We start from the raw sequence: 22402 nt of genomic DNA, 5'->3' as shown, positions 1-22402 counted from the left end.
TTTTTCATCCCTGGAGGTTGCAGTTTGGTGCGCAACAATCTTTATATGGGTGGTATACGTCAAAGTAACATCCACATAAATCTCAGGACCCAAGGCTTCGCAGCAGAACATTGCATTGTAACAAGATGATCGATGTTATTCACTTCGCCTGTCAGCAGTTTCATTGTTGTGGCTGATCGGAATAAATGTTAGAACAGAATAAGATTAGGATGAACTAGCAACATTTACCAGTGAGAGTTTTGTGGGAACCTGGTTTGTTCTGATGTGGAAGGGAGTCAATCCCATTAAACCCCACAGCTTCAAACCGAGTGTTTACACATCTGAATCTATGTGCTTCAATCTTTATTGAAAACTAACACAAGTAAGAACAGGGGCTTTAGCGGAGCAATTCTGCATGACATCTGGCTTGTTTTGTCACAGAAATCAGCCTCTGTGGGTTTATGTTGTTCTCATTACCTGGCATTGTTTTTGATGCTGGCTCTTTGTTTTAGATGAAGAGTTACATTTTCCAAATTAAAAAAAGTAAACAAGCCTTTCACAAACATTTAAATGTTTCCCAGAGCAGATTAAAGCAGTTTGTTCTTTTTTTCCCTCAGTGAGCTCTCAGGTTAGTGTAGCTCTGGTGGGATCAGCCACAGTTTGAAGGAAAGCGAGCCGTAAGAGAGGTCGTGCAGAGGTGCTTTCAAGGGAGGTGTAGAGTTTCCAAATAGCTACAGAGCTCCAGAAGGGACGTGAGGTGGACCACAGGTTAGATTTTTACAAGCAGAAAAAAAAAAGAAAAGGTTTTCAATGCTATGCAGTACATGTACCTCAATGAAACTTAATCTGTGCAGCACCAGTTGTGTGGGGAAATGACACTGAGACATTATATGCACAGACATACAGTAGTTTATATACTGTATGACTTTAAGGACATGTTATAGATTTATGAGCTTTTATTTATATATTAAAGAGACAAACTTGTAACCCTTTAGGTGGCTTCTCTAACAAACACACAACTGCAAATAACACACCTTTAGTCCTCAAATGGTATTAATAGCTCGTTTAAGAAAGAAAAAAAAGAGTACATACTGAATACACTACATATAAAAAAGAAAAAATGTTTGCTTAAAGAAACGTCAAACCTGTGTGCTTTGAATTACAAGTGAGTTGAACTGTATGTAGATATCCAAGAAAAGAGAGTGGCGATGTATAGAAGGCTTGAGTAGTATCAATTATAACAGTTTAAACTCCCAACGGTATGAATTTCAGTACTTGAAAAAACAGAACCCCCTAATGTTAATGTATCACAGTTGATGTATGCAGTTTTTGTGAGTTTGAGACTTTACATCATTGGTATCATTTCTTGGATGTAGCAAATATGATACAAATTAAAACATATATGAAAATTAATATTTAATTGGGTTTAAAAAAAACTTGTTAAGATGCTACGTTTGAATGCTTCAGTTTAAAAAAAATGCTATTTTCTGTCAATTTCATGATTCAGGCTTTATTAAAATGGTGTGGAAAAACTGTATTGTGGCACTGGAGCAGTTTCCACTGGTCCGACAGGAAGCTGAGCTCAGTGAGCTGGGAAAAAGTGAGACTGCGAGTAGTTATTTGTAAAAGGAAAATGATTCAGTCCCATTTGGATCAATTTTGGATTGAATCATGATGATAACAGTAAGTCAACACAACACAAAGCTATGCTGCAATAGGCTCAGGCTCCTGTGGGTCTTAACATGTTGCACAGAGCATTTGTTCAGCACTCACCTCTTTCCATTCACTGCGTGTGTATATATAACACTAATCCACGCTGTTAACTTTTGTCTTCTCGTTCGAATAGTATGTTTTTTGTCCTCATCTCTCTATGCACTCTTTCCACCCCTTTCTTTTTCCCTTTACCTCTCAATCCAGCCATAGTAGACCGCTGGCAGAGGTCCCCTCCTGTTAAAAAGAAACTGAACTAAGTATACCTAGAAGCCTTTTTATTGTACTAATGCACTGGTTATAACATTTGTATGATATAGCCTCTATCTTTCATTCTCTCCATCCATCTGTCCAATTTAGTAGCCTAACATGGATGTCACTGGACAAGTTCTGACAGTTTGTTGGTCTGGGGCTTTCAGGTATATATTATAACAATATGCCAAAATCTTCCCAGGAGTAGATGTCTCAGCATATTCTCCCCAAGGTCAGATCATACAATGTTCTGAGAAAATGCTAAAAATCTCAAGAGCTACATTTCAGACACTAGAAACCTTGGTTTGCATGTTAAATTATAAAGTTCATGACAGAACAATTAGAAAAAAAGACAAGTACGAACAAGTATGCCTTTTTTGGAAGGGTTGCTAAGCCTCTTTTCTCAGAAAAGAACATGGTAGCACAACTAAGGTTTGCAAAGCTGCGTCGAAACAAAGCACAAGATTTCTGGAACAATGTCCTTTGGACAGACAAGACCAAAGTGGAGATGATGCACAAAGCCACATTTGGAGAAAAGTCAGCATATCAGCACAAACACGTCTTGGGGACCTTAAACTCTGTTTACCAAATTATTTAACAAACAAACGTGAGGCCATCTGTCCAAGCTAAGGTTTGGCATTCCAACAGTACAGTGATCCCAAGCACAACAGCAATCTACAACACAATGGCTGATTTCAGTCCATCACACTGAAGTCCAGACTTCATCCAGATTGAAATGCTGTGATAGGAACTTAAGAGAGCTGTGCATGAATTAATAAAAAAAAAAAAAGTGGGACAAATTCCTCCAAAATAATATGAGAGACTGATAAAGTCAGTCAGAAAATGATTACTTCTAGGTGTTGCTGTTAAAGTTGGTTCTAAAAGTTACTGAATCATGGTTGTTCCAAATGTCATTAGACCTTCTTCATGCCTCGCTGGCTTACAACATCTGAGGCAGCAGAGATGGGAGAAGGAAACTATTGTCTAGTTTCAGTGAAGCAAAAAATCATACAGGCAGCAGAATTGACTGTGTAAATAATGCTTGACATTGATAAAATAAAAATAACTTGTTAAACCAACTAGGATTTTTTTAAGTTATGCCCATTTATTTTATATGTCTATTGCAATAACTAAGCCAGTGTGCACACTTCTTATGGATACTTCCTGTGGATGCTTTCAAGGCAGGACTGTACATAACAGAATCAAGAGCAGGTTTTCCAGGTTCTGTTAACTAGATTCCTGAACTGTATTTTGTTTTTTAGGTACACAGTTTGTAGGAGTTAAAAAGTTGAGAATGGCAATGATGACTTAAAAAATGATGCGTTTTCCCCACATAACTGCATGCAAGAGCTGCTGTGCTGTCCCTGTAATTGCCAGCAATACATTCTTTGTCTTTTAATGGTTTACAAATCTGACAACAACAAGAATACACGAGGTCCCAGCAAGGAATGGAAACAGAGTTGTGGGGGACGTAGAGTAGATTTGTATGTGAAATCACAGTAAGGATGGCTGCATCTGTCAGTGAGTGCACCACTTGGGTCCTGACTGAAATATGTTAATAAGTTCATGCCCTGAAATTTGGCATGAACACTCGTGGGCTCTAGAGGATGATTGTTACTGACATTTTCCTTTAAAACCACCGAAGCCTTTGACTTGGGTGGTTTTAGTCAAATGTGTCAACAACATTTGGATGATTTTTCATTAAATTTTAGAGGCTTTAATTTCTCCTTGGGTTTTTCATTACATCTCAGTTTTTACACCCCCCATAACTTGTCTTCCAGTCCAGGAACCTAGAAAAATGCCACACTAAGATGATGGACATGGATTAGCACTCTAACTGTGAGATGTACGGTTATAGAATCTACATCTCAACTCACCCAAATAACAACCACCGGGTGGAGAAGAGCTCGATTTTCTGCCTCTAAAGCCACAAGTATCGCCTCCACTTCAGACAAGCATGAGTGACTGACCTAAAGACCAAAGACAAAAACAAAAAAATTCATGACTACTTACAGCGGCATATTTTACTTTCACAGAGAAGTTGTAGAAAATAGAATAAGAACTTACAGAAACTTGGATGAAGTTCCACTCCTTTAACAGACACCTGGCGTTGTCTCCCATTAGATCTGGGACGATGTCCAACTCCTGTGAATGAGAGATACCCTCATGTTAAATATTCAGCTGATGTATCTTGCTTGACTGATAAGATTTAAGGTAGGTCCACCAGTGCCAAGGTCCTAATGCATTTCATATAGAATGACTGATCGACTCCAACGCTCAAAGGTCAAGAGGCTTCTGGTTTTTGTTTCAGCCACTATTTCAGTCATCTGTTGCGAGAGTACATCCACCTGCTTTTCTGCCATGAATCATTCTATGATTACAGAAAAAGGTTATTAAAAAAAGGAAAAGATTTGTGCCTAAAGATCACATAACTGAGTGGCTTATTTCCATCAACTGCAGTCAGAAACTTATTAGAACAAATGAGACAGGGTAAAAAAGAAACTATTTCTGGGCTTCTTATACTTCTGAACTGGCAGAAAAATTCTGTCATACGCAAAAAACGGGAACAGCAATCATACGTAAGCCAACTTAAATTTCATTATGCTGCAAATTGAGTTGAAGCCGACATGCAGCCAAGAACTGTAAAAGCCTTTTTACTTAGAGAAATGAGACATTTACGTTCTGATCTTTTAATTTTGGCTCTGGCACACAAATAAATTGAGGCAACTGGATAGCCCACAATGTCCATTTTGAATTCATTTTTGTTGTTTTCCCTTAAAAATATAACCTGTTACTATAGTGTCAAACATTCAGGAAATAAACACAGAAATAAACATTCAAAATCTATGTGTGGCATTGAGATGTCACTGTTCTCCTCATTAAAGTAACTGAAAGTAAATGAGAATGTGAAATGGTTATGGGAACCATATGCTCAATGGTTAATTGTTCTTGAAAGATAACTGCCCCCAGCTTCAGGAGGAAAATCTTTTTGGTCCGACATGCCGATTTGCAGGGTTCTAAAAAAAAAAATCTGACATGATCTAAAACAGGTTGGCCATGAAATCGCAGAGTAGACGTGTTTATTTTAGTTTAGGCCTAGAGAGCCAAGAAGCCACAGAACCCCAAACACCAAAAAGACCAGTTAAACAAACCGGAGACATACGGTTAATACGGAATTTAAAAGTGTTAAGAAACTATTCTCATTTTTATACAAATAATAAGGCATATCACACACACACACATATATATATATATATATATATATATATATATATATATATATATATATATATATATATACACACACACACACACACACACACACACACACACACACAGTGGGGCAAAAAAGTATTTAGTCAGCCACTGATTGTGCAAATTCCTCCACCTAAAATGATGACAGAGGTCAGTAATTTGCACCAGAGGTACACTTCAACTGTGAGAGACAGAATGTGAAAAAAAAATCCATGAATCCACATGGTAGGATTTGTAAAGAATTTATTTGTAAATCAGGGTGGAAAATAAGTATTTGGTCAATAACAAAAATACAACTCAATACTTTGTAACATAACCTTTGTTGGCAATAACAGAGGTCAAACGTTTACTATAGGTCTTTACCAGGTTTGCACACACAGTAGCTGGTATTTTGGCCCATTCCTCCATGCAGATCTTCTCGAGAGCAGTGATGTTTTGGGGCTGTCGCCGAGCAACACGGACTTTCAACTCCTGCCACAGATTTTCTATGGGGTTGAGGTCTGGAGACTGGCTAGGCCACTCCAGGACTTTCAAATGCTTCTTACGGAGCCACTCCTTTGTTGCCCGGGCGGTGTGTTTTGGATCATTGTCATGTTGGAAGACCCAGCCTCGTTTCATCTTCAAAGTTCCCACTGATGGAAGGAGGTTTTGGCTCAAAATCTCACGATACATGGCCCCATTCATTCTGTCCTTAACACGGATCAGTCGTCCTGTCCCCTTGGCAGAAAAACAGCCCCATAGCATGATGTTTCCACCCCCATGCTTCACAGTAGGTATGGTGTTCTTGGGATGCAACTCAGTATTCTTCTTCCTCCAAACACGACGAGTTGAGTTTATACCAAAAAGTTCTACTTTGGTTTCATCTGACCACATGACATTCTCCCAATCCTCTGCTGTATCATCCATGTGCTCTCTGGCAAACTTCAGACGGGCCTGGACATGCACTGGCTTCAGCAGCGGAACACGTCTGGCACTGCGGGATTTGATTCCCTGCCGTTGTAGTGTGTTACTGATGGTGACCTTTGTTACTTTGGTCCCAGCTCTCTGCAGGTCATTCACCAGGTCCCCCCGTGTGGTTCTGGGATCTTTGCTCACCGTTCTCATGATCATTTTGACCCCACGGGATGAGATCTTGCGTGGAGCCCCAGATCGAGGGAGATTATCAGTGGTCTTGTATGTCTTCCATTTTCTGATGATTGCTCCCACAGTTGATTTTTTCACACCAAGCTGCTTGCCTATTGTAGATTCACTCTTCCCAGTCTGGTGCAGGTCTACAATACTTTTCCTGGTGTCCTTCGAAAGCTCTTTGGTCTTGGCCATGGCGGAGTTTGGAGTCTGACTGTTTGAGGCTGTGGACAGGTGTCTTTTATACAGATGATGAGTTCAAACAGGTGCCATTCATACAGGTAACGAGTGGGGGACAGAAAAGCTTCTTACAGAAGACGTTACAGGTCTGTGAGAGCCAGAGATTTTCCTTGTTTGAGGTGACCAAATACTTATTTTCCACCCTGATTTACGAATAAATTCTTTACAAATCCTACCATGTGAATTCATGGATTTTTTTTTCACATTCCGTCTCTCACAGTTGAAGTGTACCTCTGGTGCAAATTACTGACCTCTGTCATCATTTTAAGTGGGGGAACTTGCACAATCGGTGGCTGACTAAATACTTTTTTGCCCCACTGTATGTGTATATATATATATATATATATATATATATATATATAAACACAACTAGCTGAGATGCACTGTGTATTCTGACACCTTTCTATCAGAACTAATTTCCGCAATTTGAGCTACAGTATCTAGTCTGTTGGATCAGACCACATGCTTCACTTCCGATATGCATCAGTGAGCCTTGGCTGCCCATGAGCCTGTCACTGGTTCACCACTATTCCTTTAAACAACAAGATGGTGACCACAGAATTGCTCAGTTCCAAGATTTAAAAGAGGAATCCAACTTTTATGAATAAAACGGACTCCATCTTGAATTAATACCTGAATTGGGTTTTTTTCTCTAAGGTACAAAAAGAACAAGGTACTCAGACTTACAATGTGAATTCTTTTACAAAGCTTTTACTTTGTAACATTATTGACTGGTTATTTTTACTGTCTTTATGATACTTATGTCCAATTCTTACATAATTTTTTGTGTAAGAATAATACATTATTTATTATTTGTCTCATATGTCCAAAGTGACTTGTATCGCATACTCTTATCATTTTCTTTTCTTAAACAAAGTTTATGTGCTTTAAGTCCAGATTCCAGCATGAAAGGTAATTATTATATCAGACACAGGTACTTACATATACATATACATATTTAAGCTTGTGTTTGCATCAAGATGAAACATTAACAACATCTGCAAGCTACAAATACTGCTGACAGTATGAATATGGTACGTTTATTAAAGCTACCAGACACTTTGGCCCTAAAATATATTCAAAGATCAATCATCTAGTCTAAAAAAAACAACTTGTTGGCAAATTGCAAGCAAAGCTTAGAACCCATTATTTAAAACTATCTGTGGCTGACAGCCAAAAAAAGCACATTTGCTGGCACACTGTCTGTCCAATCATACTACTTGTTTTCTGTCTAAATGACAAATTCTCTTGAGTTGAAAGTAATTATCAAAAACCTTCACTAAGCTGATATGGATCTGAGGATTCCCTTTGATGTGCACAGCATATTAAAATAACAACATGTGTCAAGATTAAACGATACCAGGGGGAAGAAAGAGGAGATAATTTGATTTGAAAAAAAAAAGTTTAATGTGTTTTTTCCTCCCATAAAACATCTACTTGTCTGTGTCAGTCTTTGTTTCGATTTTACTCCAATCAAATACTGAAAATGTGTTTTTAATAAAACAAGAAAGCAATTGTCGGGTATTTAATGACACTGTTCAATGCAGAGTAATTTTCTTGGAAGAGGTTAAGGTTTTTATCACAATGTTAACTTTTTTCAGTGTATTTAGATGTGGTCACTTGAAGGAAACAAACACTGGATATACTAGACACAAAAATATTTGTTTCATATTTAGTAAAGTAGGTTAACCTCCTAGGACCTGGTGTCCACATATGTGGACATCACATTTTGGGTTGTCTAGACCAAAATACAAAATTTTGCTCTACAAGGGCCTGATATCCACTTACGAGGACGTTATACTACCACTGTTCTATCAAAATTTAAAACGAACATCCTCATATGTGGATCTAATTTTTCTCGGAAACAAAAATCAGGTAAAAAAAAAAAAAAAAGAAAAAGTAATTCTTTGCTTTTACATTCATCAGGTCCCAATCAGCCCAAATAGCAAAGAGAAAAAAAAATGCATGCCATGAAAGAGTTTGGGTCTTAAGAGGTTAAACAAAGGCATGTGTGCGCTGCATATCATGTCAATGACAGTATTAAGTATTTATAATGACAAAACCGCTACATTGTTTGGCCAAAATAACCACACTAGTGTTCACCAATCCAATGTCACAAACGTGGGTAAATGTTAGTATGGAAAACAATATCTGGGAATTTAAGAGCAAGTGCTTCTATTAAGGTTTTAAACATATTCACACATTGGTGGTGGTACGGTATTTTTAGGAGTTAACATGAGAGAATCTTCTTTTATACATTTTTTTAGAAATTTAAAAAGGAATATTTCACTCCATAACTGAATGCACATAATTGTCCTGTGTCCCTCAATAAAACATATACATTGTATGCAGACTGTTTTGGTATGAGCTACCCAGTTTTGCATCTGTAGAGATATCAATCCTTTTCCTGAATTTAATTTTGAAAAACTCAGCAACAATGTCTCTTTTCAGAGCTCGTGGCTCATAAAAATCTGAAAATTGCAATGAGCAAGTTCATGGGAGAATTATTTTTCATACTACCTACAGCCACCACAGCTAGATAAGACTGTGGCTCAGGTGTGGGGTACACTGCAAGTGTTTACATTCTATCACACTGTCACAACCACAAGCTTCTCGTCATGGTTAGGTGCACGCTTCATTCTTCACTCTTTGGTTTCCACATGAGATTACTCACATCAAGGTTTACCACAAGGTACCACTGAGCTCCATTATATTTAAGAGATGCTCAGTTTTGGACATCTCTACAGCCAGTAAAACTGGGCAACTAACACTTAAAACAAATCTAGAAAGACAGATAGCACCACAGGCCAGTGGAAAATCAGTAAATGTGATTTTGAGGTGAACCGGCCCTTTAAACTGCATCAAATTGATCTCTTAGATAATATCCTGCTGAAAGAATCTCTAATCATATTTTTACTTGCACGGTCTTTGTCTCTTGTGCACACATGCTGCCAAATCATCCACCTGCACACACATATCCCACTTATCCCTGTATTAGATTCAGGCAATGGCACTGGGACAAAGCTAATTCTTCATCTTCCGCTTCTTCCACTTGCCTTTCATCTCCCCCATTTTTCTTCCTCCCTCACATACTCCCTGAAAAGGATGTATCTGGTTCCGAACACGTGTTCCGGAAAAAAACACAGCCTCACCGGCCACCTAAGTACAGACTGGAATAGGTCTAATCAGCCGATCCAAGGAGGAGAAAACATGACCCCAAATCCATCTCTGGGGCCCATTCCAGCACCAGACAGCAAGATCCGCTCGTTCTGACACCAGCTAAGGAGGGACTTGGAGCAAGTTTAAAGGAGGATGAACAGTTTGGATCACTGACAAATATGGAATCATGACTTGCAGCTTGCTGTGCCACTGCACTCCATTGTCTGCAGTAATGCCCAGCGAATATCTATACCACATCAAAAAATACAGGAAAAACATTACTAAACATGTATAGATGTGTAATAACTGATGGATGTGAAATTTCAGTGTATAATAAACACTATGAAAATACATTTGATGTAAATACGCACGATTCATAGTGTAAGAGAACTGATGAGTCAACTCTTCTTCTTCAACTGCTTAAAGCACGCATGGATTATTTTATCCTAAAAAACTACTATTTTTTTCATTCCCAGCTGCTGCAACTCAAACAATGTGGGATTGTAGAGCCATAATTATTTGCTTATGTGGCAGAGATGGAAATCATCTCAAACCCTGCGATGTAATACCAATACAGTACTTCACTCATGATACAGTATAATTGGGATTTTTAACATTCTGTGATATTCGAGTATTGAAAAAACATATATTTCTACTTGTCAATATCCGTTTTATCCAATAAGATACATTTATTTCACTTCAGTTATTTTTTTGCTACAAAATGATATTGTGAACCATATCAGTCTGATATCAGTGTGTGTCTGAAAGGGGTAAAGCTGGCAATTACCTGTAGCCTGTTTATGATAATATTGCAATTAATTGTGATACATTTTTGAAAGTCACAAATTTGTTGTAGTCTAGTCCAATCATCTTTCCCCTGGCCTTCTTCAGTTCAATCAGCGTTCACACTGTGTACTTAAAATCTCACTGCGCGTCTGCCATTTTTTTGCCCTCAGCACCCGTTTTGCTCTATAGTTATGTAACTAGAATACCATATTATATTTTACAAGTATTCATACTTTTTAAAATTATACGTTTTTTTCCATCTTTCTCTTGCTTTAAACAAAATATATTTTATACTAAATTCTTTGTAGATTTGGAATCATAGTGTATTTTGGTTTCATGTAATTGAATGTTGTAAATTTGTTTGTGTATTGGGAATGTAAAAGCCACAAGAGACAAGGGTTGAAAATTAGCAGCAGCTCTAAACTGTGCAGAAACTAATGACCGCAGATCAGTTTCATGCTCAAAACTGGAATATGTGAAAGTGCATTGCCTCTTTTAAATAAATAAATGAATTGAAACCTACTTTGCTGCATCAATTTTTCCCGCAACACTATTTTGTGCTATATTAACAAAAAAGACAAGGTATGGTACGCAGACAATGTAGACTATTTTTAAATTGAGTTAATTAACTCTTGCTTGCTAAGAAGACATTTACATTTCTAATTTATTAGGCAACAATGATTTGTTTTCAAATCAACAGTCGTCCATTGCAATTGTTAATTTAAGGTGTTTGTTGGGATCAAATAAGTCAGCTATTTAACTGACCACTTTGTTAGATATATCTGTTCAATTGTTTGTTCAATTGTTCAATTTTATTGGGTGACATATCTAGTCATCCAATAAAATGGAAGCCAGTCGGTGTAGTTAGTTCAATAAAACATGTGGACATGGTCAAATCGGCCCACCAAAGTTCAAATTGAGCTTGAGTCTGGCATAGTTGATGGTATCAGAGCGGCTGCCCTGAGTATCTGAGGAACAGTTGATCTACTGAGATTTTCCTACAGATCCATCTCTGGAGAAAATGGTCAGAAAAAGCCACTTCTCTGGATAAAAATACAATATTGAGGCCAGAAGTCAGAGGAGAATGACCAGACTACTTCAAGCTAATGGGAAGGCAACAGTAACTCAAATAACCACTCATTACAACCGAGGCATCCAAAATATCATTTGTGAAGCAATTGGATTAAAGCAGCAGAAGACCACACCAGGTGGGACTTCTGTCAGCTAAGAGCAGAAAACTTCTAATAATTGAAGAATGGAAAAACTCTGCTTGTTCTGATGAGTCTTGATTTCTAGTGGTAGGGTCAGAATTTGATGTAAACAGCATGAAAGCATGGATCTATCCTCAATTGGATCAACAGCTCAGGCATAGGGATATTTTCTAAGTACAATTTGTGTCCCTTAGTTCCACCTGAGCACTGCTTAAATGACACAGCTGAGCATCGTCGCTGTCCGTGTCCATCCCTTTATGACCAAGGTGTACCCATCTCCTGATGGTTGCTTCCAGCAGAATAATGGACAAAGCTCAAAAAGTCTCCAACTGGTTTCTTGAACATGACAATAAGTTCTCTGTACTCAAATGGTCTCCACAGTCACCAGATCTCACTGGTGGAGAAGCAGTTTCTCATTAGTAATGTGAAGCTGACAAATAATTTGCATTACTGTCAGACCTGCCGACAGACCAATAACAGTCATCAGTGGCTATATGCAGACAACACATCCCGATAATTAATAATAAATAGGTTACTGTTTATAGGCAAGAAAAAGCAGCGAATAACCGACGATACAGTTCGAAATATTTGGCTTTTTTAACAGTTAGGTAAGGCTAATCAACTTTTTACTTTTTATCCCTGAATATCACTGCTGGCGAAGACAAGCAATAAGTTGAGTTCACCGTCAAAGTCTTCAAAAATTCATCTGAACTCATTGAATTGTTTTGTACAATAAACAAACTAAAATTGTTTTATGCTCATTTGCAAACTATGCCTATTAGTACAACAATGTTTAAAATGTTTAAAATGGTTGACTGTAGGTTTATTACAGTTGTTTCCTACTGGATATCCCTCTAACTGGATACTAAGAACAGTTTATTTTGATTAAAAGTAATTTGCCACATTTGTTTATTTGCCTTCTTTTCAAAATCCAGGTTGTTTGAGTTACCTGTTACGTGGCTTCCTCTAAGGAAACCCAACGGTTGTTGAGGTAAGAGGAGAGTAATTCATATTTGGAGCCTCTATGTGGTCTGTGCTGTCAGATGTCCCAGATTGTCACTCTTTTCTGTTTTGCACATGGACACTTTACTCATTGTCTATCAGGAACAATTTTACAAATTAAATAAAGGATGTTTGCTATATGGACTGAAGGCAACGTGGGAATTTGATGTGCCCACAAAGTGACTACAAGTTAAGGAGAAGGGGCATCTGCTCTCCTGCGTGCAGAGTCAGAGGAGGAGGCTGGGGCTGTGGGGAGGAAAGTTGCAGGGTGTGGAAGTCCCAGACAGGCTCCATTAGAGGTGTGACCACAAATGGCAAGTTTCACCACTGGGCCACCCAAGTGGAGCTCGCATAGAGTTTATGGGGAGATTTGAGGTATATGACAGGAGACGGATACGGGTGAGATAGAGGAAAACATAATGGTAAACTGGTGAGGCTCTACAGTTTTGTTGTCATCACAAACAACACTTGAATTAGCTGTTACTGCCCCGTACGTACCATATCCAGAGCTCCAACAGCCTTCCGAAGAGCATCTGCCAGGTTCACAGCTTCTGCCAATCCACCTGTGATAACGCATGCTGATCGTGATAAAGTCTCTGAAAGAGAAGACGTGTGATTTTAAAAACTCCTCCACATAAACAAAAAATGGCAAAACTCTGAACGACAAATAAATCAATCTTGGCACATTACAAGAGGTGCACTTGAAAAATTAACATGACTGCACCACAACCTGGCTTGCCTGGAAAACAATTAGAATTTGAGATTGAATATAAATTATCAAAACAGCATTGACTTAATAGTAGCTACAAAAAAAACAATCAGTACAGTTATCAGTGATGTGTAGTAAAATATACATCACTGATCATTTTTTCTCGAGAGTTATTTCTGTAAATTTACATCTTTGTTGTCAGTTTGTGTGGGAAAACGTAGCTTATAGACACCCAGACCCTCAGCTACCCTCCATCACCCACTGGACATGGATAAGCAGCAGTTACAAATAGGCGGCAGTCAGAGAGAGACTCGCCCCCAGCTTTTGGCCATTCCTGTGGGGAAATGTGGACTGACAAGCAAATCGACAGCTTTAGGTTTCACAATCAAACAAGTCTTCACTACAACAAACCAAGCCCTCACTTTTGCAGATATTGCACCAATTTCTCATCTCCTTCCCTCATTTGTAAAGAAAAGCAGAAGATACCTGAAATCCTCTACTTGAGTTGTCTGAATCAAACTGCACTAAAATAAGGTAGGATCCATACACTTTGCCATAGTTTCAAAACAAGAAAATAAACTTACTCAAAGTCAAAGTTCTTTCCTCAGTATGAAAATGAAAGATACACTTGCAAACTTGTTCTACTTTAAAAGCTTATCAGGAGAGGCGAGCACCAAATGTAATACATAGCTAATTATGACATTACACGGTGACACAATACTGCGCTTCTTCAGGTGACACTTTATGTTTGGTAGTAATATGCAGTGCTCCCTTATTCGCAAGGGTCTGCCAGCCCGGGGCAAACAACATATTACTTACATTGCACGCTCAAAATGCTAAAAATAGCTATAAAAATAGCACTGTAGACAAAGCCTGATTCCTACTTTTCATAGTTATGACAATTAATTTATAGAAAAAAGTATTTGTGAAGTTTTATTATTTTTCCTGAATTCATTAAAGTTAAAGCTAACAAATACTGAACAGCAGCAAGTCCAACATGACTACCTCAATTTGACTTTTATCTTAATTTTAGTGATGGCAAACAGCGTCACCTACTGTGTTGTGGGCCCTTTGAGGATTCAAAGGAGGACTACAAATCAAAATTAAAAGTCCATAGATAGAAATAACACAATTTCACTGTGACATTCATCCCATTGCACACTACTGCTGCAGCAAAAAAAAAGTAAGACTAAATATATTGTTGTTATTTGAAAGCCTTCTGTAGAGTAGCCATAAATGTTCAAACAAACACACACACACTCTGTGGTGGCTCTATGCAATCACACAGAAATGCAAACACAAATTGAAGCTCTCGTCAGTTTCTTGTACTGACAGATATGAGAACTTTTTTCCACGTCCTTTCTAAAAATCAAACAATGAATTCATTCACTTCAGAGGCTCTGAGAATAATCACTTATGTCATCATCAAACAGGTACTTGTTGGTCCAGGTGCTGGCGGGGTGAAATATAGTGCTGTGTTTATTTCCATTTCTCTGATTATGATAGTCTCCCTTGTCCTGACTTGCTTTCTATAGTACTCACTGACTGTGTAAATCCACAGTGTTCATCCCAGGCTAAACAATACTACAAAGAATTTCTTCCTTTGAAAACAATAGCCTATTTTAATTCAATGTCACCTATTCACAACTCCAGACCACACAAAAAGAATGTAGACACTCCTACACTGCTTATTTCTGACCATTTAACCTGTGTGAGAAGACCTAGTGGAATCAACCATTCATGTCTACCTGTCAGCATACACATTTTATATAAGTAAGAGGATGAAAAACTATTGTACTTTGTACTGTACATACAGGAAGTTCTATGAAAGCATATCCACAAAAGAAACTCACCTTTGATAATGGACTCTGCGGCAGCCAAATCCCGTTTGTAGGTCACCTGAAGGACAAAATAACTTGGGTTTATCCAGTCAGTTTACCCAAATGAGAGAAAGGAACGTTTTATTTATGGAGATCTGTGCACATTGTTTCAGTTTTATGTGCAGAGATTTTCAGATATCTGCTCCCAGAAACTCGCTGGAATCTTATCTGTGAGCTACACTGACAATTGAGCTGATTATGTTGCTTTTTAAAGGTTTTCTCAGATTATTAGAAATATTCTCTGAGTAAAATTAATGTGTTCATCAAATACAAAACAAGCCATACATGTGTTTTTCCAAAAACAACAACAACCCGTTTAGCTTCAATCAATGATTTGGACCTCAGATTTGGACTTTCCTCCAGTTTTTATGTCATGATGCACTTTCACATCTCTAAAGATTATTCAAATGAGACAATATGATAGTAACTCTGTAACTTCCAGTGGAATAAGCAGCATTTTAAGTATTTAGAAAATTTATTTGACTGAAGAAGATAGCACTTCTGTTAGTTTGCCATAGAATATGTTCCTACTTTGAAAGTAAAACTGAGGTGCTCAAACAACACCACAAATGTATCCCTTGTGCAAAAACAATATCATCTGAGACTACACTCTGTTTTGTAATGCATTATCTCACAGTTTCATAACACATGTACGATTCTTGATTTAGTTTTTGACTCCATAAATATTCAAACTACCTGCTAAAAAAAGGGTTAGCGATCCATCGTAACTCTGACTCAGTGGGTCACTGTTGTGCTGCTTTGAGCACCGCAAAGTAAATTCAACCTGTTATAATGGAGCAGAGCCTTCAGCATGTAAAACCAAATTGCCTTCATATCAAGTTAACATTACGTCTAACTAAAAAAACACACGTCATTAAGAATGGATCACACAGAAAACTGAGAAGAAAACATTAATACAGTAGTTAGCCTAATTTCTATATGCTTATCCTGGATGTCACAGTCAATTTATGTGTGTTTCCTTTTTTGCCAGCACCCACAAACTTTCAATTCATGATTTATCTTTACTCATTTGATAAATCAGTGGCGTGCAGTTGTGCTAGCCAAAATGTCACAAAATCCTCGATCCCAAACCCAAAGCAGGCCCCTGGCGAGCTCACCTTCCACAGTGTTGGCGGACCCTCAATGAGCTTGGCATTGGTGCCACAGTACTGCAGAGCCAGATGGAGACACTCTGTGCCAAACTCGAAGTCTGACTCACTGCACTGCAGAGGGGACACAAGAGAGAGCAGATGCTGTGGACGGTCGCTGACACCAGTGTATTTCCATCAAACTCAGCGGAATGAAGGTACCACCACAGTGTATGCTCTGCTTCACATAAAATATGTTCTTACTAGCAGATTTTTACAAAAGTTTGAAAATGTTCTGTTTTGTAATCCTCCTTTTACCACAATCTGAGTTGAGTAACAGGACGATTACTCATATTTAAAGAGCCAGTAAAGGACAAGCAGAAACCTCAGGGTTGAAAAATGAATCCAACACATAAATGTCAAAAACTGCAATTCCTCCAGCTGGACACTTGAGGCTGCCTGACTTAGTTCCCATAAACTACCAGGTTAAAATGCCCAACTTTAGAGCAGAAATAAGCAGGTTTACAGGTAGGTATGGGTAGTTTCCTACTTCATAACATTTCATTAAGAATATTTCAGTGAGTAAATTATAACTCACCAGTCTGAATGTTGTTAAGGTCTCTATTTTTGTTAGATAAGGGTGTGGACCACTTTGATTAACAGTCGTACCCACAACTCTCAGCCTGTGTTTGTGGTGCTGGGGCCTTTGGAAGCTTTCTTAATTGAATTAATATAGTGCGCTTTGAAGTAGAGAGCATCCAAATAGTATGTGCTCGAATCTTGCACCAATTAGCAGGTACTGCCAGCAGCAAAATATGGTCATCTCTACCTTAAAAAAAAAAAACCACGGCATTGTTAAAACACACACTTATCCAGTCCTTTGATGAAGTCATCATGGCTACATCCATCTTTTAGACATAATCTATAGTAGAGGGGCTAAAAATATTAGATTCATGCCTTTGTTGTGAAATCTCAGACAGTGACTGCCAAAACCGTTTTCACCATGCCAGCTAATATCAGAATTATACCAGACAAGAGCCATTTTCAAGCAGTCTTTGTGAAAAGCAGCCCATGCAGAAAGCAAACAGCATTACTTTTCTTCATTGATCCAATCTTCAACACCTACAGTAAAACAAATGTTGCCTAAATCAAAACAAAAAGCTTGAAGAGCAACCACTGAGTGGCTTAATCAATCACTTGTTGTATTGTTTGGAGTTTTAAATCATATGTGCTGCCAGAGAGAAATATCTTGTCTTGGGACATCAAAAACACATCCAAACTGTTTATCCTCTGAGGAACGTGAAGAATTAATTAACTCAGTAAATTTCACATCAGCCAGAAAATTTGATTTTTGGCTTCTACTATTGTTCCCAGTATTTGTGGACATGTGGTCATTATACCTTGAGATGCTTGTCCATGGCCTATGGGGAACCTAAACTTGATTATACCAATTACCAAAATCATAATAAACAACCCCCTGGAGACATTTCATTTCCAACCCAAATTTCCTAGAGATTTTACATGTAGTTGTTGAGAAAGTTCATTGTGCACCAAATTCTTAAACTAGCGAACTAAATGATGACTTCTACGATTTCTACGCTAAGCAGAAGCACCAAATGTGAAACAGTTCTTATAGATACTTCTTGCGTTGACTCTTTTTATTGGTTTGAAAGATTTTAGTTAACTTAGTGCACCTGTGTTTAAGAATTATCTTACATTTTTATTACTAAAAGACTTCAGGTACAATCTAATTTATTATGTACTGCTGGTATGATGTGCAAATTGCTAAATAAGGTACTTCTTTCCTCTGGGCGCTCCTCAGATAAGTTGGCTTTGTGCAACACAGGTTAGACGTTCAGCTGAAAAGATTTCCATATCTGGAGCCTTTTATTTCACTCTCCATACTGTGACAATGTTTACACAGTAAAGGTTTCATAAAACAAAGCTGCCGTCACCACATTTTTCAACGGATGCTTCACAGGACGTTGTTTTCTTTGGCTAATGCGCTCTTGGAATTGTAACCCTCTTATCTTTCTGAAATAAGATTTAAAATGTGCAACACTGGTTTCATCAGGTTCATAAGACATTTTCCCACATTGTTGTGGGAGATGTGAAATGTTTTATTTGCTGCTGAAGATGTGGTGTACAGAGGTTTTAGAGGAGCTTTTTTTGGTTATTTTGTCGAGGTTAAAAGGTAGCAGGCTCTGAGGTTTTCGCCTGAAAGAAATTCCTATAACAATAAATAAATTGTTAAAGGAATGACCAAAATTGTACGTCTCACAACTGTATCTTTTTTACACTGCAGTGTAAGGACTTCAAAGACTGGTGGATCTTAAAAGTAACCTAGTGAATCGGGTTTTTTGGTTTGAGTTTTATAGTTTAGGGATTTTTTGTTTGCAATTCAACTTAGCTTCCAGAGAGATTATCCCTCTTTCAGTTTAGTTTTCATTGTTTTGAAAGACTTTAGCTTTAGTTTTACTCTTATATGTTACAGCGTGAGTTTTAGTTTAGGTTGGAGTATACGCTACATGGAAAAAAGCATTGGCCATCTACACATTACGCCTACAGAAGCTGCTTGACAATGGAAACCCATGCCTTGAAGGTCCCTGCACACAGTTTTATGCTGATGTTAATACCAGTGTAGGATAGGATCTCTGCAATTACAGTGTTACCAAAGTCTTTTATTCCCTGTATGCTTCAGCACTCAGTCACTCTGTAACTCTATGTGGTCTGTCACTTCACTTACACAATATATTACAGTACCACACTCAGATTTCATGAACTCTGTAGACCAGTGGTTCCCAAACTTTTTTTGCTAGGCCCCCCTTGGTTTTACAATAAAAATGTTCGCGCCCCCTCACCTTTCAAACTCCATTGTGGTTTATTTCACACCTCAACCATTTAGTAAACAATTAAGCAGATACAAGTAAACTGCAATAAATTAGAGGTAGTAATAAAATACATTACTAACTCTTACAATACGTCCACACCTACATGGGTATTTTTAAAAACGCAGCTGTTTGGGTCTTTCGTCCACACGTAAACGGCGTTTCGAATCACTGAAAACTGAGATTTTTTAAAACTCATTTTTTGCGTTTACGTGTGGACGAGTTCATCACGCAACGTCAAAGGTATGTGCCTTTTTTCACGTCACGCTGTGCGCCACGTTATTGTTTACATGAGATGAATTGCAGAATGGCAGATAGAGACAAAATACTGTTAATCTGACTATCTGCAGGTTTTATATACACATGCAGTTACTGTTCCTCCAGACTGCATGGCTAGGTCACTGAATGTATACACCTGCAGCAATGGGACTGAAAAGACCTGAATTCAGAGATTAATAGGTGCTGTAATTTTGTCCATGTAGTGTAGTTTTCAGCGGCACAATTTAAGTGTCTGAAAACATGGATTACATTAAAAATGACCGACTCACAGTAATGTAAAGGTCACAGTTGCAATAAAGATAATCACTAAAGCCTCCTCAGGATGGTTTTCTTGTTTTGACTAAATTGACCGAGACTAAAACTCAAGTCATTGTCTATACATACATTTAATTTTAATTAGCTATCTTAAGAACACAGTACTGTTTTACTTAGTTTTTATTATTTCAGTTTAAAAAATAAAAAGTTTAGCTTTAATTAGGCAAAAAAGACCTTGGGTTATAGCAAAGAGTTGCTTAAGAACACATCCAGCAGATACGAACCAACATTAAACAGCACTGAATAACAATATCAACTCCAAGGAAAATACTTCCATATTTAGCTGCTAAATTCTTCACTAACTGTGTCTGCTTGCTGTTTGGGTCAAAGCAGGTAAAGTGCAATGGGTTTATATGAGATTTTTTGCTGTCTGTTGCTGGAAACTATGCTGATTAGAGCAATTAGACTAATGTTCTAGTGTTTTTATGTCCTTGTTACTCTGTGTCATTTCCCTCCCTAAACTCATTAGAGTTAATTTTACCAATGAATATTTTATTTGTGCTTTGCTGGCTCCGTTTCTGAAGATCACATGCAAGTTTGGATTGAGGCGATGAGGTTTTCTCTACTACAAAGACAAATTCAGGCTACCTGAGATTATAGCAGGGTAATATTTTATCAAGCTATAAAAGAGAGGGGAGTCTTTTATATCTGGGACCATGGAACTGCAGAGAGAAATTACAGCAGAAATATGCTCTTGGTTTTGTGGTAATTTAACCTTTAGCATTTTCTCCTGGTACAAAGGCTCTTGCTGGGGACTGGATAAAGTGTCCTCCCTTTTGTCTTTTCAGCCCTGAGTTCTTCTGCTTTCAATAGATGTCACGCTACAAATGAGCAGCTCTAGAGATTTTTCATGTGCATGTCCTAGAGTCTTAACCTGACAGATACCTTACACTTTCCCTTCTTTTGAAAAGTTTGAAAAGGAGGCGAGGGGGACGCAATCTTACTTGACCTCCTTCTCCAGTGTGCCTTGAAAATACTGCAGAAAAGTGAGCTCATTTTCTGAGAAGGCCAAAGCCAACAGGCCTCTCAGAGCAATCTGAAGATCCATGTGTGCCAGGAGTAAAAATAACTGCAGACACACGGCGCTCCAATTTAAGGCATACTTAACGTCTTAGCTCAAAGTTTGCCGTGCCCTTGAAAAAAGTGGCTATCGGAAGAACCATCTAATGAAGTAAAGGTTGAAATAGCAAACTGGAAGCGTCTGAAAAATAAATAAGGTCAACTTCATCGACTTAAGTTTCACATTTCGTTGGCCCACTACGTTTTAGCAATAAACTTCTGCTTTCAGAGAACAATTAACGCATTTACAGTTTACGTCAGCGTATAATTCTTTCCATTTTTCAGGTACACATAGTAAAACACCCTATACATGCGAGAACATTAATCTGAATCCACCTAGACGTTCCGTGTAATTTCAGTCCTATGTTACCATTTTTCCAACTTAGCCTTTGTTCACTTTTGTTCCACAAACTAATCTTCTGCACTGTGGCAGAATATAATCGTGTGTGATTTCTTTCCTAGATGCAGATGAGGCCAAGAGAAAGTGATAGCACCCATGCCACAAGCTCTTCAGAGTGAAACCCTGCAGGTTCTGGCATATCAGCTGAACCATGAAGGACTATAAGGGTCCGTTATGATGTATGGGAATCATAAAGCCCTTTGTCATCCAACTCATGTAAGCTTTAGTGCATAAATCTCAATCTGTCATTTTAGAAGATTTCCCAGATGGTTTTTAGTAATTATTTGACACCACAAATAAGTCACACATGCCTGCAGGACTTAACCATCTATCCTGTGATATGTTTATACAAAATTTATACAAAAATGTACTTTTACTTTTTTCATCTCAGGCAACAAGCTCCGACTGCGAGCATAGAAGGACCACTACTTTCTATTTACATGCAGCAGCAAATCAAAAGGAAGTTTCTTAAAAGATAGGGGAATCCACTGGAAAATCAATGAGGTTGGGCTAAGGAAATTTCTATTGTTATTTATAAAGTTGCGACAATTCTGTGGCATCAAGTAATATTTTCTCTGGTTGAAAATACCATTGTACTAACAGCTAAAATTAATCTTTAGCAAAACAGTCTAAGGACCTTGGAAAGAAAAGTGTCTAGACTTCTTCAGATTTCTTGAAGACGTTTCATCTCTCATCCAAGAAGCTTCTTCAGCTCTAAGAGCAATTGGTAAAGAGTCCCAGATTTTAAGCCCTATGGGAGTGTCCCCCGAGAGGGTCATGGACCCCCTATTGATCCTCTACCACACACAAGCCAAGGTCTGAAGATCACAATCAACCAGGGTTTCAAGTGAACCCATTGTGAAGTCTAGCCCCACCCTATCATGTGATTTCCTGAGGTCAACAGGCCCAGGATGTGAGTGGACATTAAGGGGTCTGAGCAGGGATCTCAAAACTGGATTATAGATGGCAGACAGTTGGTGCCGTAAACCACCGCCTCTGTTCAAAGATGGCCGTTCACAGTGGACATAGATGGCTTCTTTCACTCGTCTTTCAAACCATATTTCT

General features: G+C 38.1%; 1 protein-coding gene across 4 annotated transcripts in view; it reads right to left on the bottom strand.

Moving 5' to 3' along the window:
- The window catches only part of crppa (CDP-L-ribitol pyrophosphorylase A), a 58209-nt gene that overhangs the window by 26110 nt on the left and 9697 nt on the right, over nt 1–22402 (bottom strand). For 3 of the 4 annotated variants that reach the window (XM_086312273.1, XM_086312271.1, XM_086312272.1), the window contains exons 4-8: nt 16427–16531; nt 15282–15327; nt 13218–13315; nt 4009–4086; nt 3819–3911 (exon numbers count right to left, since the gene is read on the bottom strand). In XM_086312273.1, the coding sequence (XP_086168399.1) occupies nt 3819–3911; nt 4009–4086; nt 13218–13315; nt 15282–15327; nt 16427–16531 (420 nt within the window). Of the gene's footprint in view, nt 1–1752; nt 1927–3818; nt 3912–4008; nt 4087–13217; nt 13316–15281; nt 15328–16426; nt 16532–22402 lie in introns of all 4 variants that reach the window. The other variant, XR_015131559.1, reaches the window with a different exon arrangement.

The sequence above is a fragment of the Aulonocara sp. 'chitande type north' Nkhata Bay genome, linkage group LG11 (genome assembly GCF_057382095.1).
Source record: "Aulonocara sp. 'chitande type north' Nkhata Bay isolate Kocher_YH1m ecotype deep benthic linkage group LG11, A_spYH_male_GT1.1, whole genome shotgun sequence".
NCBI classification, from domain to species: domain Eukaryota; kingdom Metazoa; phylum Chordata; class Actinopteri; order Cichliformes; family Cichlidae; genus Aulonocara; species Aulonocara sp. 'chitande type north' Nkhata Bay.
This window is presented reverse-complemented; position numbering and strand designations above follow the sequence as displayed.